General features: G+C 43.7%; 1 protein-coding gene across 1 annotated transcript in view; it reads left to right on the top strand.

Annotated features, from left to right (window-relative positions):
• The first annotated feature begins 564 nt into the window (after positions 1-564).
• The window catches only part of UBL3 (ubiquitin like 3), a 57,889-nt gene continuing 40,476 nt past the window's right edge, over positions 565-17,977 (top strand). Inside the window, exon 1 of the mRNA XM_052671459.1 lies at positions 565-1,073. Within this exon, the coding sequence (XP_052527419.1) occupies positions 1,047-1,073 (27 nt within the window). The 5' untranslated portion in view covers positions 565-1,046. The remainder of the gene's footprint in view (positions 1,074-17,977) is intronic.

Genomic DNA, 17,977 nt, shown 5'->3' with positions numbered 1-17,977 from the left:
ATGATCCCCAGAGGTCCCTTGCATCTCTGTGATTTCATCACAGGGCACCCTGAAAAGACCTGCAGGCATGCCTTAGCGGTGGGACGCGTTTTTCATCCTCTTAGCCTCACGGAAGTCATAAGTTCCCCCGTGAACCTCAGAGGAGCCCTTTCGTCCATAAAACGGCACGCTTTGGGATGACCCTCAGCCCTAGCAACGGTCGCGGAGAGGCGGGGCGGGGCGGGGCCGCGCCTCCGTGCCACGCCTCCCGGCCGCCTACAAGCCCCATGGTGCCGCGGGGTGGCGGCGCGTGACGGCGGGAGGAGGGGTGGGGGGCTCCGTCTCTCCCCTGCCGCGTCCCCTGCCCGGGCTCGGCAGACGCCATGTTGGCTTGAGGCGAAGATGACAGGGGGCGGCTGTGGGCCGGCATCGCGCTGAGCGGAGGCTTTTCCTCGGCTCGCGGCGCGACCAGGCAGCGCCGCTAAAGCTCGAGGGGAGGGGGCGAGCCTGCCGTGCCGGCGGGGGTAGGGGGAGGAGGGAGCGAGGGCGGGCTGAAGAGGAGGAGGAGGAGGAGGAGGAGGAGGCGGCGGCGGCGGCGATGAGAGTTGAGGTTGCGGGAGGCGACAGCCGCTGAACGGCCTCGCCAAGCCCCGGAGCTGCAGGGCCGTCCCCGCCGGAGCCTGTTGCATGCGGCAGCCCGCCTAGGGGAGGCCCGAGCCCGGCGTCCTCCCCCGGGCCCCGCCGGCCCCAGGGCAGCGAGTCGGGCCGGCAGCGCGGCGCTTAATGAGGAGGTGACGGCTGCCCCATTATCCGTGAATCACCCCGTCGTTATTCGCCGGGAAGGAAGAGCGCGAGGGGGGAAAAGCCGCGCGCAGCCCATGTCGCGGCGCAGTGCTGCCCGCCCCGCCTGGCACCGCCACTGACGGAGCCGCCGCCCCCGGCGCAGCCCTCGGCCCGGAGCTCCGCAGGGCCCCGCCGCCCCACGCCGGCCTCGGGCCGGGGATCTCTGCTCGCTGCTGCTCGTTCTGCTTTCAAAGTTGGTGTTAAAGCGTCAGAGGGATATCAAGATGTCCAGCAGCGTTCCGGCTGACATGGTGAGTGCCGCGCTCCTTCCTTCGTGCCGTTGTCGTGGAATAGCATTTACTGGGGCCCCTTTTGGCAGGGAACGTGGAAAGAAGAGGGGCGTGGGAAGACGAGAGAGAAATCCCGGCTGCCCGCTGGAGGACCCAGCGGTTCCCGGCGGTTCCGCGGCGCCGGGCTCGGAACGGGGCTCAGCGGGCGGAGGGGCCCCGAGTTGGGGAACAGAAAGGCGAAGCCGAGCCCGCAGGGTTCCTGCCTCTGCTCATTGTGTTGGTTTTTTTTTTTTTTTTTTTTCTTTTTTTTTTTTTTTTCCTCCTCCTAAACCTGTTCGCGTTTCGTCTCAGCCGCCTGCTTCACGCAAACTTCGCTAGTTCCTTCCCGACGCTATCTTCTGACGCTGGTGTGAAGTTAATCTCCCTTACGTGATGCCGGGTCAGGAGCAGAAAGAGAAATCCCCTTGCGCTGTTTGCCCAGGGAGAGCGTTTGTGCACCCGCTGCAGCCTGGACGTTTCTCAAGGGCACTCCTGGTGCTCCCGATGGCGGACTGCCGCCAGCCTGCGCGGTGCTGTGACGGAGGGATGGCGGAACTCTGCCCGTTCAGAGGGCTCTGCCGGTGGTGTGCTCGCATTTCGTAAAATAGTTAAGGTTAAAAAAGACCACCGAGATCACCTTGTCCAACCATCGTTTCCGTACATCGCTCAGTTGAGGGGGAATGGAATGTCACGGCTGTGACTGGATAGCTTGCTCTTTATTCTTGCAGCAGAATATTTTCTTTTATCCCCATGTGGTGGTTCGCATTTATAGGCACTCAATCTGAAAGCAGTGAGCTCTTCTGTGCTTTTTCTTTTATTGAGGGTGAAATTCTGTTCTGTGAGCATAACCTATAGTGGTGGTAATAGGAAGACGGAGCCTTGTTTCAGCTCATAGTCCAATGTGTAGGATAAATAGGCTGTTGAAGTAATGGCATTGTCTGGTTGCTTCATGTCATTGTTTCCTTCACAGCTTTTCTACCGCAGCCCAAAGGAGTGAATTTTGTCAAGAGAGCAGGAACAGTGCAATACAACCACAGTACTGAGCTTTCCCAGCCCCTCCCTCCCCAAGCACTAAAAATATATTTTGCCTTTTGGGAAGAAATACAGGGAGTGTTCTCATCACTGAGTTTCAACTCTCTCAGCTGTTTATTTTCCTTCATCTCTTGCTAGGGGCTCTCTGTCTGTGCTCTGAGCCCCTTCCCCAATTCCACATGTCAGCATGTTATGGCCCGGCTGCAGCCCCTGCCCAGCTTGGAGCTGGGTGCTCAGCTCTCAGAGCAGCTAGAGGAGCTCTTGGCTGTGTCATGGAGTGCTGATTTCCTCTCAGCCCGGCCTCAGTGTATGGCACCCCTCTGTCCTGGGGGCTGGGATGCACCTTTCATATGCAAGGACTCCATTTTATGATGATACACGCATCTTGAGAGGAGAAAAAATAGTTAGCTTCTATTAAAACTGTTTCTTCCTGTCATTATGATGTAATGAGGATAGTGATGTGTAGGCCTGGAGATGCTCTGTTTCTTCAGGTCAGGAAGAAGCTTGTTATCCATAGCAATGTTTAAATATTGAGTCATTACAAAGACATTTGAATGAAGATGTCACCAGTGTCAGTATAATTTAACCAAGTGAACAGGCATATTCTGATCTGTCTTAGGATCACTCTGTTCAGTTGCTGCGTTTTTAGCTGCAGTTTCCCTCATCAAGTTCAAAGTGCTGTAGAAATTAAGATGACTAAATGCAGTCAGTAACTTAATATATAATTTGTAGAAAGAACACTTGAAAACTCATTTTCAGTCCCTTTTTATTTTTTTTAATTTATTTATTTTTTTTAAATCACTGTCCTCTTTATTTCAAAGGAGCTTGTTCAGGAGAGAAAACGGTATTGTTATTTGATTGCTTTTTAAAGAGAAGCACTTGCAGGCTGTCACCTTGCTTATGTATGTTTTTATTTACTTGTATGATTTTGCAGTTTGCATTTCTCTTTATCCACCCGCTCTGTAATTTGCATTTAAAAAAAAAGAACAACACAACATTCTTCTGTAGGAGATGGCATCATTGTGGTGGGGTGTTGAATTATGAAGGCTCTGTCACGTTTACTAAATCTGCTATGAATTACTTGAGTATTGTAATAATTATGTTTCAAAGTATCAGATGCATGAACTAACCCTCTCATAATAATAATAAAGCTATTGTAATTGATGCTTCTTAAAATGTGGTCTTCCTGTCCTACCTTTGAAATGCTGAGGATCTGCTGTACATAAATTCCTTCAGTAAGCTTTGTGCTCGTGTGTAGATGTAGTTTGATCCAGTCTTCTCTTCTATGATGCTTGGTTGACTTCTTTCCAGAATTACAGCAGATTGTACCTGCTTACCATTTCAGCATCACTTCTCAAATAATTAACATAGCATTTTATCATTTGCATTCCACTAATAAACTGGCTGGTGACACACTGCATTCCGGGCATCCTAAGTTTGTGTTACATTATTCCTTAGGAATACACTCTACTTAAAGGCTAAAACTCTACTCCTGGAATGAGACCTGCTGCCATTGCCCTCTATATTAGTGTAGTTTCATTAACTTAATGAGGACTAGATGTGTATGGAGTAGTCTTTGAACACTGTACTGCATTTCTAGTCTTAACTCCCCCCATAATTACAGGTGACTGTGGTGGCAGCAGGGCATTTTTGAACGTGTTGAATAATTTCATCAGATAACCTATTGTTGTTGCATTTGGTAGTAGCTACAGTTTGAGGGACTGATAGTGGAACTGCTTCCAAGTTGCGTTTTCTTTCCTACTAGTGAAGCATTGTGAGGTGCTTTATGGACTTGAAGCCAATGATTTTTTTTTTTTTTTTTTTTTAAGATGACAAAAAGAAAATAGCTCGCTATTAGTTTAAAAACCATAGCCAACCATATCAAAACAAACTCTTAAAAATAAAATAAAACCCAACAAACCACAGCGTAACAACACACTGAAAACCACCACCAATTAGGTTCAGTCCAGAAGTTCTTACTCAGTTGAGTATCTATTTCTTAGGCATTATCAGAAGAATTTGGGAAGCTGAATCTCCTTTTTACGTTCCTACGATTCTTCCCCTTATGTGCATAATTCTTCAGGGGCTTTGGAACATTGCAGAAATGGCTTCATATGACTGGAAAGCATTGTGCTGTCTGCTGTTTCCTTCATTGGTGCATTTTCGTTAGGTACAAAAAGGCTCTGCCAGCTTTTTCTTCCCGGGCTGCTCTTTGTGTGCCCTCTGGGATATCAAATTCCAAATTCTTTTTGGATTTGAGTGGTAATCAAGAGTAATGCATTTGGCTGATGGTGAGGATTTGGGTTTTTGGTGTGGGTTTTTTTTTTTTTTTTTTTTTTTGGTGTGGCATTAGATGAATCCTCAAGAGTTGATAAACTTGAGTGTTTTCAGTTGTATTACTTGTACCTACTGAATCTGTGTGCTGAACTTAACTTAAGAGATGGTGGTGGTGCATGGGAGATTATTAACAAAACAATGTTTGGTGTTTGCAGATATGCAAGAAAGTGAGGTTTGTGGTCTGAAATCCTTGTGTACAGTGTTAGAAGAGGGCAGTAAGTGAAGGAAGACTGTATGCGTGTTGTTTTGGAGGTTTAGTGCAGAATGGTGATGATTAGCTGAGTGTATAGTATGTGTAACATCCATAATCCGTTTCAGTGATGGCTAAGAGGAAAAGGATGGTTATGTAAACGTCTGGTCCCACAGCACTAGGAGCATCTCTGCATCTTTGAATAAGGTTCAGGCAGGAGAGGCTTAAAGGGGTACCTGGTTGAATGTCAACTGAATTTTAATGTCCTTCATCCAGTCTAAACAGTTCTCTAAGAAAAGTGTCCTTATAATATGCTTGGAACACAGAACATGCTTGGCACACTCATAGCACTGTGGTGGATTGGAGCAAAATATAAGAAAGGAGTCACATAACAGTTCTGTTGGAATTGTTTTTTCTTCAGCAGATGCATTTCCTTTGTTTTGAAAATTGCAGAGCTTGTAGAAGCTCCTTCCTGGCTCCATGTGGGATGAGCCAGCCGTGGTGGTAAAAGGCAGGGTTTGTTGTAACAGGAGGCACATTCTCTGTTACCTAGGGTAGCGCCAGGGATACACTTGCCAGAGCTTGATACTGAATCTGTGTATTAGGAGTATCTTTCTGTAGGATTTATATTTTTTCCTTTCTCCCCTTTCTTTTGTTCCACGGAGAAAAGAAAGTCTTACCTATGGATCTAACAACAGCACAAAAATCACTTTGGTAGAGACTGTTTATATACAGGGCACTAACGGAAATGCCATGGCATTGTAATATATTCAACATACTCCAGAACAGTGACTGTATGTCCTTAATTGATTCAGGCAGAGGCAGCTGTAACTTGTGGATGGGACAGTGGGTGTTGCTTGTGCAGCACTGTAAGTTAGGCTGGCTGAGCAAATCGTTCTTTTTTGCTCACCCTTCACCCTTGTTGACCTTGGTATCTGACTTTTTTCACTCCAGTTTTGTTCTCTAGCTCCATGAAATAGGAGAGGGAATAGGTACTGAAGGACATTCAGCTCCTCCCCTGTTGGGAGCACAGGGCAGCCAGCAGTGACTGCTGGCAGGGTCCAGCAGGATGGAAAGACAAAAACTAAATGCTGAGTGTCTGACTGTAGCAAAATGATCACCTCTACAGGAGACATTGAACTGTGCTCATTAAAAACAAATTGCCAGACTTACCTGAGGAATATAGACAGAACGGGACTAGAAGGGGACGAGTGGCGGCTCTGAGGAATTGGTGCCAACTTCAGGTGCCTCAGTGCTTCTGCTGCTGTTTGCATGGATCTAAACTTAACTTTTCCCCATCAGCATTTTATTTTAGACCATTCCAGGCCCATTTCTCTCTTCCTCGTCTTGGCTTGAGGCTGTATAGAAGGTGAGCCTGCCTGAATACAGCCTGTACAGCAGACCGAGTAGGCAGAGCTTCATGAGAATGTCTGTGAAGTGACGAAAGATGGACTTCTCTATTTTTAATGTGGGATTCTTTCTTAGGACAACTTCCATGAGTGTTGAAAGTCCTGGTCACGGTGTATGCAGTCGGAGGGCTTTGTTTTATACTTCTGGTTGGTCACTGTTGTTTCTGAGCAAAAGTCAGAATGTCAACTTTTGATGTCCCACATGTGCTTATGCAATAGGGAAAAGAACGGAGAGCTCAGTTCTGACTCAGCCTCTGAGTGCTACTCTACTTTGCAGGAATCCAGAAATATCTGGATTGTGACTAATCACTCTTGTGGTTTTATGCAGAAGAGATAGTACGGCTTATTTCAATCTTCGCTCTGTGTAGGTCTGGATCCTCTGACTTGGTTCTTTCTCATTCGAAGTACAGTGAAAGGCAGAGCTGCTGATCAGTCCTCTTTTCAGTATTGTCTGTTTGCAGTTAACTGAGCCTGCTAAAGTAGCAAGCCTTCCCTTCCACAATTTTGCATGCATAAACTTCAGCTCATGATAATTATTAAAGGACTCTGACTGAGTGCAATGCTTTCATTTTAGAAGCTGCTGGAAATGAGCAGAATGTCAATGAGGAATTGTAATGTCGCTGTTCTCATGTCAAGTCTAAACTTTAAGGCCCCAAGTCTTCATTGGGTTTAGCCTCATTCAAAGATCTGGCTTTAGAAGTTCATTTATTGTTTAAAAGATACCCTATAAACTCAGCTAGAAGGACAGCCTTCAGAACTTCTTGAAAAATGATCCCTTCATCGCTTTATTGGGAATATATCCAGACAAATACAAATTGACAGATGGAAGGAAAAACTAATGGAAGAGAAGAATGAAGAATCAACAGCCTGCAAAAATTATAAATAAATAAATGGAAGCATCAGCTGAGATTCTGCAGATAGCTTTATGCAGTTCAGTACGATAGCTCTTGTATCTGAAAGGAAATATGTGGGAGGTGGGGGAAAAGTTGCTAAATGGGCTTTCTGAAAGCGTACGGGAGGTCTTTTTATTTTTGAATGCAGCATTTAAAGAAAAGGTGAAGACATTCGGACCTGTGGGTCTGCTGGGCCTCGGCAGTAGAGTTGTGTGGAAACATTTCAGCGTTGTTGCACGTGAGCATTGCTGCGTGTTTGTGGAAATGCAGTGTTTTGCAGCGCTGGCTGCGATGGTGTGGCTCCTCCGCAGAGGCAAAATGAGTTGCTGCTGGTAAATCATCCACAGTTTGCATTCAGACTCTGCACATATGTTGAAATCCGACTTAAAAATGTAGTGTATATTTTCCACCACTAGGAACTTATTCAGCCAAATCCCCATTGTGCTGCACAATTGTGGCGTTACCGTCAGTGTCTTGTGAGGTTTTTTGTCTACTTTCTGGTAAAGAAATCTGAGAATAGCTTGCCAGTGGCTCATTACACTTGTGTGAGTTTAAGTGTTTTTGTTAGTTTGCTGGTTTAACTTAAATTTTTTGTGTGATTCAGTTTAGAATTAAAAGGAAACATTGTGGCAGAGTTCAGCTGAGATTTTATTCCATGATACTGTTGTTATGGAGACAGAAATAAGCAGGAAACTCCATGAGTTTTCTGTATCCCATACAAATCAGGGGAGTAAAAACATACATTTCTGGTTTTGTTTTGCCAGAGTTCTTCCACCATGAAAGGAAGTGGATAGCTTAGTGGGACGTGGGTAGCAAACAGCACAGGGACGCCATCTGCAAGTGCCGGTGTTGGTGGCTTCCTGCTGTGGTGGTTCCACTTCTCATTGATGACTAGCACACGTTGCTGTTTAGGCCCATCTCATTTTTGTCAGTGGCTCTGACTGATGCTGAGAAGCAAAGCTGGTCTTATCCTGGAACGTGCTGCAGTCCAGGATCTGGACTTTAATCTGTCAGACTTTTGGCAGTTTCTTTGGATTGGTTGCATGGGGCCATGGGCAGCCTGGTCTAGTATTAAATGTGGAGGTTGGTGGTCCTGTCTGTGGCAGGGGGGCCGTGTTGGAGATTCATGGTCCTTGAGGTCCCTTCAAACCCAAGCCATTCTGTGATTCTGATTTAAAAATAAACACATATACTTGTTTATTGTTCATAAAGTGGGGTCCTGAGCTCTTGTGAAAGCTTTTCCATGGCCTTTGTAATGCAATATTAATTGATGGAAGTTTAGTACCAATCTCAAAATAAGCACAAGGAAATGGGTTTCTTTTTCAGTCTCTGAAAGAAAAAAAATAAAGCGTCTGATCTCAAAAAATAATCATACTTCAAAGTCTTGTATTGCATTGGTTGGTATCTCTGCAGTGGAGTTATGGTATGGTAACGTTTTGTGGTCTGGCAGAGATCCACATCACCATAATCTGTTTCTGATGCTTAGCATATACCCCAGATAGGACTACTTAGTCTATCTCTGGAATCTGACAAGTTTTTAATACAGGGAAATAAGAGAATAGTGATAAAATAGAGAAGTTCAGTGTTAATCAAAAGTCTTTCTTATCTGGGGCTATGAATTCAAGATTGCCTCTTTAAAGGTAGATTAGAGTCAGCCTACATGGGAATGTATGTGGCATATTCTAGTAAGCCTCAGGAAAGTTATTTTAAACTATACTGCTATAACATAACTATTCTGAAAGAGCTCATTTTTGGTATTTCTTTTAAGATAAGGTCCTGTCAAATGTTCTTTGGACATGCTTATCTCTGCTGCGAGTGGCGGACTAGAAGGGTGTGGGAGTTTTTTTTTTTTAAAGTCTGAAATAACTGATTAGCATGGGCAGCCTCACAAGGACCAGAATTAGGTTAGTTCTTGGAGTGGTGCTCTGTGCTTGTAGATGACGTTGCTTAGGGCATGCCAAATCTGAGTAGGTCTGCCATTTTGGCTGTGAATGAACACACTTGTAGTTGGTGCAAACGAGTTGGTAATAACGCTTGTGGGGTGTGATAATGAAAGCTTAGCTCGTTTTTGAGCTCAGTTTATGGATCTGCAATGGAAATAGATATTATTGGATTTGCATGTTTGAGCGCTTTATACTTACAGCAATCTTTGGCAATGAACTTGAAATGTTCAGTAAGCTTTGTTGAAAGATTTTAAGTGAAGGAGGGGGAGGAGAATCTCCTGTTTGCTATTCCTATGTGATTCAGTAACAGTGAAATCAACATAAAAATCACACACAGTTATTAGCTGTATTATAGCACGTAAGTGGCGATGCGGGTGCAGTGTGTTACTTTTATGAAAAAAATGTGTACATTTATGAGAAAAATTAAATAAGCTGTTGGCCCAATGGAATGGTGATCTTCTGGTATGAAGGCTTCCCAAGTTTCCTCTCGCTTTCACGCTGGGCTGCACTGCCCTGCAGCAGGTAGGGCTAGCAGTGATGGAGCATCACGTGTGTGCCATGGCTGCCTGCGTGGGTTGCACTGCCAGTAAACCTGGTGAGCATGGCAGGAATGCAGGATCAGTGCGTTGGCCCTTCGTGTGAACAGCTGTGGAGGTGCACTGCTTTCCCTGGTACACAAATGACACAGTAATATTGCTCTGAAGCGTGCTAGTTTGTCTGGTCAGGAGCCCCATGCTCACAACGTGAGGTTTGCAAGGCATGGAACCTTAGGCCATAAAAATGTGAACTTTGACTCAAGCATTCAAAGGTTTTGTACCAAAGTATGCTGTAATATATCTAAATATGCTTAGAAATTTGTGCTGCCAGTTTCTAAGAAGGGCTATTTTAAAGACCAGTGTTATACTTAAAGATGTGTTAAGTATTTTTATGGGAATTTCTGCTAGTTCACTTCAATGTAAATTACTGAGGAAGAGAAACATTTTTCCAAAATACACTAGTGAGTATTTCTAGCTGTCTAGACACTAAGAGCAAAGCTTTAAGATGCAGTATGTCAGATCCTGGCACCAAGAGAACAGCTTGTTACTGAGAAATTTGACTTAGTCTTAAGGATCTCATTTTCTAACAGCAAAATGACTAGAAGTTCTTATTAAACAAACTGCGATAGCATTTGATTCCTGTCTGCTTAATTGCTTCTGGCCAGTATAGTTTCATAAGAATTGGGGTTTCATACAAATCTGGAAATGAGGATTTTATTTGATTGATTTCTAAGTATGTATGGTTGGAATTATTTGGTAGTTTAAAATTTCCATTGTAGTGGGTGGAATACTAGCTAAACGTGGCGTGGTTGTATGAGGGGCCGTGAGAAGGTGGCAGAGGGTATTTGCTGACTCCTTTTAGCTTGCAGGTTGTTGGCTGAATTGTGTTTCTTCTTGCGAAGGAGGCTAGCCTGTGATATCAATTTCAGAAGGCTCAACAGAAAGCTTAAAGCATGCACTTCTGGGCTGAGCTCTCACTGCTTACCTCAGCAAGGGTGCTGGGGCTTCCTCGTGCATTCTGCTTCTGATGGGTGTGAAAATGAGCTGTGTACCCATTTCTTCACGCAGGGAAATCCCTAAGGAGGGCTGTAATGTGGGTGCAGAACACTTCATAGAATCATGGAATCGCTGTGGTTGGAAAAGACCTCCAAGGTCATCCAGTCCAGCTGTCCACCTGTTGCCAGTACTTCCCACTAAACCATGTTCCTCAGTACCAAATCCGAGCACTTCTTGAACGCCTTCAGGGACAGTGGCTCCACCACCTCCCAGGGCAGCCCATTGCAGCCCCTGACCACTCTTTCAGAGAAACATCCAATCTGAATCTCTCTGATGCAACTTGAGGCCATTTGCTGTTGTATCATGCCCACTTTGCCACAGTCTCCTTTCAGGCAGTTGTAGAGAGCAGTGATGATGGCTCTCTTGAGCCTCCTCCCCTTCTCCCTGTGTTCCAGCATGGTGCTGGGCTTGGTGCTGCCATACATACTTAGAGCAGGAGGCAAACAGGACTCAGAAGGACCTCAGTGATGAGGCTGGAATTTTTGATGAGGTTGGGCTTTTCCCAAAGTAAGAGCCATGGCTGCATTTTTCCCTCAGTTGGCTATAAAGGGTGTAAAATGTCTCTTCAGAGGCAGGCGCTGCTAAGCTGAGGGTGTCTTTTTTTGTATCCATCTGTGTGTTAAGCAAATAGTATGGCAAAATATACATAATGAACTGGGTATGGTGCATCTACTGCTGTGTTATTTATGGCATATGTGAAAAACTGACTTTGAGGGAACTATTAGACAGAAGCATTCAGAAATAAAAAGGATCAAGATAGTGAGAGCAGTGTGGTGTTGCTTAGCTGCCCACTGGCTGCTAAACCACCATGTTTAACTATTTTTTGTCTTGTTGCATCAACTCTGCTCTTGTTAAGTCTCTTATCCAGAGGCACGTGAGTTTTTCTATCACGATACGCCTTCCTTATCCAGCACTTACTTGTTATTCAAAGACCGGACCACTGCCTCTTTGAACTGCTCAAACCTCGTTTAGAAGAGGTCTTAATTCACCATGAGTCTTCCTGTGATACCAGTCTCTTTAACAAGTACTTCAGAAAATTGCCTTCATTTCTGAAAGATCTGTTTAAAACCTGAGGTGATCTTAAGAGAAAAGAACAACTCCACAGCAGTTTCCTGTGTTCAAGGATGTGGGGATTTAGTTTTATGCTTAAGTTCTCTCCTGAGTTCTCTTAACTTTTTTTAGTAAACAAATTGTAGGAAAGGTAACCAGCCTTATCCACGGGGAACGGAATGATTATCAGTCAGTGCCTTTATCTGCAGACGTGCTGGTTGGTGCTTGCTTTTTTTCTTTTTTCCTTTAGCTGGGTTTGAAATTTGCCAAAGTGAATAATTAAGAGTGCTGAGTAATACCAGATAAGGTGGAGCGAAGGTAGATAGTTTCCTGCCTTTATAAGTTGGTTCTGTTGCTGCACATCAGTCCTGGCTTTGATGCCTTAAAGTGGAAGGTTATGTATTTTATTTATAATGAACATGTGGTTAGGAGATAATTTTGTTTCTGTTATCTTCTGCCAAAAAAGAGAAACTTGTTTTGTTATATCTTCTTGTTGTCAGCATATAGACATGAGGCCCAGAGGGAAATAAATTACTGGGGAGATCATTTAGGTTTTTGGTCTCTTCTGCCACCAATGGTATAGTTTTGAAGTTTTTCTCTTTACTAAATGCTGTTCTGCAGGAGATGGAGGAGACAGATAATGCCAAAATAAACCCAGCATTTTCTGCAGTCTTTTTGCATTGAATAATAGTTTTTCTTTCAGAAAATCAGATGACAACACGTTCCAAAAAATGTGGTACAGTTTTCAGGAAGAACCGTATCTATTTGTTGTGGTTGTTTGAAATTTAATATGCAGAAGAAATGTATCCAGAATCTTAAAATACAGCAGCACTGGTTTTTTTGTTCAGTCTGACTTTTGGTGAAGGCAGTAGTTGTTAGCTGTGCTCTACTGGGAGCTGTATTGGCCAACCCTACAGTGTCCCTGGGGCTGCTGGGAGAGGGAAGAGAAAGTCTTTTGAGTCGTTTCAAAATAGTTCTGGCCAGGTTTCTGGAAAAGATGGCTCTTGTTTTTTTTTTATTGTAGGCATTTTGAACTGCTGTAGTAGCTTGCAAGAGGGTGGTGGTAGCAGCTGAAAGGAGCACAGGGAGAAGCCAAATCATGGTTACACAACCATCTAGCGATGAGCGTACAGGCAGTGCATGTAGTGGTGTCACAGCATTTGGGAATATGAGCAGTAATTTGCCATACAAGCATACAGGGAGCAGCAAACTGTCAAGGAGTTAGCATGATTTTTCTCATACCACGTAGGTTTGTACTCTAAAGTAATTAAATTCTATTATGTGAAGCTTTTAACGGATGTAGGGCATGCTCAGTGGCAAGTTTTCTCATGGCCATCCTTACCCCTGTCTCTGTATGCCAAATGCAAACATACCCAAACCCATCCCTTAATTAGTATTTGTATGTTTGGTATCGGTCCTGAATAGAGGTAGAAAAGCACTGTGCATTACTCTGGGTGGAAAAATGAGATGTATGTATACATGATATCACACCTTTTGGCAAAGTTGAATCTTGCATTTCCGAATCGAGTTCTAAAGCTGGAAACTTCCCAAGACTTAAGTTGCCTCAATGTGGCTTTTAGTGCCATTTAGCATGTGCTGATGGCCCGGGGTGTCTGCATGGCAGACTGCTCCCATGAGTGATATCAGTGTCCTTCTGGAGGAGCAGCTGCAGCGCATAGGGGGGAGATACTTCCCAAGACATGAAGACAGCACCAGAGGTTTGTGTTTGGGTAATTTGTTTGAGCTGTTGGGGTTCTGCAAAGTCCCATTTGCAGTATTTTCATATTGTTTGTTTGGTTTTTGCTGCCTTTTCTTAGCTTAAATTTATGAAGTTGTGCTTCAAAATTGTTAAATGTTTTCATTTACAGTAAATTACAGTTTGACGCAGTTGATTTCCTACAGAAAGCTTCAGCATCTATGTTTGTGAATAGTGCAGCAGAAAGGAAGATTTCTTGTAGTCAACCCACATTTCCTTCCTTTTAACAGAAGAATTTCTCCTAATTACAGCTCCGTGGAAACATGGGTAGCTGCAGGTGTGCTGTGCCTGTCATGGCCAAGTAGGTACTGTGTGATAGCAGATGTAAGGCCAAGTGAGATCCTGTCGGAGTGTTATGTACAACCTGTTGGAAAAAAAAAAATTGGAAGCTGAGACAAGTTAATAAGGTGAGTTTAAAAGTAATTTGTCCACTGAGAACTTGCACACAGCCAGATGAGGTTAGAAAATGATCCCAAGTCCTTGAAAATGCCTTATCCTACCAGCTTTGTAACTTGTGGTATTAAATTGGACTTGAACGGGCTATGCTAAATATCACAAGCAGGAATGCAGTGTATTTCTGGTGCATTACGATTACACTTGTGTAGCAGAAGAAAAGAATACTGCCCATATGTTCTCTTTAAAAGATACTGAAGTTTTTGTAATGAAATTTCACAAAGATCAGCTTGGTTTTGTTTTACTAGGTTAAAAGAAAGAAGCATACTCTTTGGAGCTTGACAGACCTCTCTTGACATTTGGCCTGAAATGTTTGCAGGGTACTTCATATTCTCAGAGCAGAAACAAATGAGCAGGCTGAGAATTTATGCGTACGTAATTAAATAATGAAGATTCTTTGGCATTAAATAACAAACTTCCTTGTATTCATACCGTATCACTTCTCTGGCAAGATTTCTATCATACACCAGAGTAAATATCATTCCTCGTACTTGAGAAGTGTATTTCTTTTTTGGAGTGCAGCTTCTGATAGCTGACTTAGAGCGCAAAGCCTTCATCCAAGTGTATTTCATTTTTCTGCTTTACTCTTTGCCCTCTACAATTTTTGAGATGATTTATTTTGGTTTTCAAAGAAACCTTATGGTAGAAGCCTAATGATCATACGTAAAGCCTTTCCAGCATAAACTGTTGTAAAAGGAAAGAATTGCCACGATTGTCTCAAAATATAACATATATTTCTCTGGGTGCTTAAGGCCATATCTTATTTGCAGCAACACTTCATGTCTGGAGGAATTTCATGTGGAGGAATCTTTATATAGCACCTATCTATACAGGCATCTATCTAAATATAGTCTCCATCCATATGACAAGACTAATCTCTGCATTTGGGCTGTTGGCAGACCTCTTTTGGATGGCTAGATTTCATTACTGAGAGATCAATCAAAAATTAGCAAATTAGACTTGCTATATTGGGAGCTCTGGAAATAATACTTGACATAAAGAGTCAGAAGACTTTATCATTTTTAAGTATGAAGCATTTATACTATTCCTCTGTAAGGTTCAGCATGCAGTACGTGTGGGAAGCAGTGCTGTACATGCTTCCTTATGTCTAGAAGACCAAAGCAGAGGTGGCAGCCCGCAGCTATGTTCTTTCCTTCAACTCCATCCCTTTTCTGCTGTGTTACATGGGCTGTCACACCTCTAATACGGCTTCTGTCTGTGGATGAGTGTATCACGGTGGTTGAACGCAGGCAGTTTATTCCAAAGACTCCTATTGTTCAAACTAAGCTGAAAACGATCTGTGGGATAAAGCTGTGACCTAGTTCCAGATTTCCAGGCTTTGGAAAGTATTATTTTGCCAAACCCGTGCATGTGTATTTCTTTAATTCCTTTCCTCACTTTTGAAGATTGATTAATTACTTATTTTTAGGTTGATGGCTCACATATTCTGTGAATAGAGTGGGCACGATATGCTATTCAATGTTAATTTTGAGGGTTTTATTTTTGTGAGAGGGGAATTTTTCACCCACTGTGATGTTAGAAAAGTTCAGCCTGCCATGTGCTGGCTCTCAGCAAAGTACCCTGCATGCTTCTAGCATTCTACATATACGAAGAAAATTCTGTGCCTGATCTGTAACGATGGCTGTTTGGTTTTCATAAATTTAGTGAGGTTTTCTGCTTTCTTTAATGATGGCAGAAGCTTGGTAAGGGAGCAAATTTAATATTAAAATCTATCGATATTACAAACGTTGAAGATAGGAATGAAGAGTTTCAATTACGTTCTGTGTTTTGCTTTGCTTCTAACTTGGTGCAGTGGGCTGGGCCCTGGGTGTACTGTAGGCTGGCCTCAGCCTGGGTTCAATTTCTATTTGTTTATTTATTTTGGTGGCATTAAACATGTTGGTAACAGTTTCAAGGACTGACAGGAGTTCATTTGCAAATTCACATAAAAATACTAATTCAGAATGATGTGAGAAGAAAGCTTTCTGTCAGCAGGGAATTCTTACAGACATATTGTCATATAGGTTATAAGGGTGTTTTGTTTGTTTGTTTGTTTGTTTTTTTCCTTAGTTCCAATACAGAGGTTGAGGAGGTTTTATTTAAAAAATCCTGCTATGTGCTTTTCTCAAGTCACTGTGCTATTTGCCCACCTCTGGCTACTCAAATAGTGACAAAAACTACATGAGAGCTGGTGAAGTGAAAGCTGCTTGAGGCTGTGACACGGCTGGATTTGGGGCTGGGGCTGTGGAGCTGGCTGTGGTGCTTTGGAAGCCAGCTCAGCTGTCAGCAGCCCCTGTCCCTTCCTGCCCTGGGTCCGTGCTGGTGCTGAGCAGTGTGGGAGGGCTCCCCCAGGCCATGTCTTGCTTCAAAGTGGCAGCTCAGCATCAGTACCTTTAGGAGGATGTATGTTGTCACAAAAAGTGGTTTTCCAAAGCAAAGGTCGTGTTGGATGTTGTGCCTGAGAGCCACAGCTTCTGCAAGGTTTTTGTGTGTTTTCAAATGTTGCCGCATCTTGTTGTAAGTAGCTCTGAATAATTGTATGGTTCTGGTTCAGGTGATGGAAAATAGTGAGGACTTTCAGATACAGAATGGTTTGACTTGGAACAGACCTTTAAAGGCCATCTAGTCCAACTTGCCTGCAATGAACAGCGACAACCTATAGCTAGATCAGGTTGCTCAGAGCCCCGTCCAGCCTGACCTTGAGCCTGGCCAGGGACAGGACATCTACCACCTCTCTGGCAACCTGTGCCAGTGCCTCACCACTCATAGCAAAAAAAAAAACAAACCAAAACTATCTAGTCTAAATCTTTCCTCTTTTCGTTTGAAACCATTTCTCCTTATCCTATCACAACAGAACCTGCTAAAGAGTCTGTCCCCTTCTTTCTTACAGCCCTCCTTCAGATACTGAAAGGCCACTCTCAGGTCACCTTAGAGCCTTTTCTTCCCCAGGCTGAACAGCCCCAGCTCTCTCAGCCTGTCCTCACAGGGATGTGTTCCATCCCTTGACTCATTTTTGTGGCCCTTCTCTGGATGCACTCCAACAGCTCCATGTCTCTCCTGTACTGAGGACTCCACACCTGGATGCAGTGCTCCAGGTGAGGCCTCACAGCACAGAGCAGAGGGGCAGGATCACTCCCTTGCCCTGTTGGCTTTGGGTGCAGGCCAGGATACTGCACAGCTTGTTTGTCACATTGAGTATGAAATAGAAAGCAGTTTGTCAGTATATTGCAAGGCTTTGGAAAGTGCTGAAGAGGGCTTTGTTGCTGACACAGGTCCCTTTGCTCTTCTTAACAGCATGTGAAAAAAACAACATTGTTTTATAAAGTGGTAGAAGAGAGTTATAATTATTTGAAACAGACTCCTTCCCCTCAGCACTCTGATGTGATACGAGGGTAATGGAATGATACTCATATTTTCTCTGTAAAAATTGGGTATGCTAGCATGGCACTACCTGCCAGTGGAACATGTATAGAATCCAGCTTTCTGGGTGTCTCAATGAGAGGAAGGTAGAACTTCTGTTGCTAACGTTTATTTTTTTCCCTCCCCCGATTATCAGTATCATGCTCATGTCTTGGATGTTTGGGTCGCAGTACAAGGAAGTAATTGTGAAACTTCCCATTTTTCTGAGCGTGGAGAATTTTTATCTCAGATGTTAGAAAAGTAGGTTAAGATGTAATCTATAGGAACATGATGCTTACTTTAAACTTCAGTGTATATACCACATGCTTAGCTTTGTTTAATTTGAGAAATATTAGAAGTCTTTTTAATATGGTATCTGTTTAGTTAAAAAACTATATTCAGAGTGAAGCAGAGACCAATTTCATAACTTGCACCACCATCTGTTAAATGCACGAGGAGCTTATTTTTTTTCTGGATGAGCTTTAGCCAGCTGTCCATTTTGCACTGCTGCCTGGATGGAGGCATGCGTTTAAGAATAACACAGTAGGCTTTCTGTGAGTCGACACAAAAGCTTTTTTTCTAATCTGACTCCTTTAGCTTGTCTGACACTTCCCCAAATCTATTCTTGCTGAGGAGTGTATTACTGTTGCACTCCTTTCCTCTAGTTCACGCTCTCATCTTCTCCCGCTTAGGCTGGAGCTTCTGCTCAGCACAAGACATGTGCTCTCAGTGAGCGTGCAGCGAGGCGTGCGGATGTATTTGCTAGCTGCAACCCAAAGCCCACCCTAATCCTATTGACATCTAACCCAAGCAGCATTTAGTTAATCCGTCT

This window comes from Tympanuchus pallidicinctus, unplaced genomic scaffold, assembly GCF_026119805.1.
Source record: "Tympanuchus pallidicinctus isolate F22 unplaced genomic scaffold, pur_lepc_1.0 scaffold11, whole genome shotgun sequence".
Lineage (NCBI taxonomy): Eukaryota > Metazoa > Chordata > Aves > Galliformes > Phasianidae > Tympanuchus > Tympanuchus pallidicinctus.
Note: the sequence above shows the minus strand (reverse complement) of the source record. Positions and strands in the feature narration are given on the sequence as shown.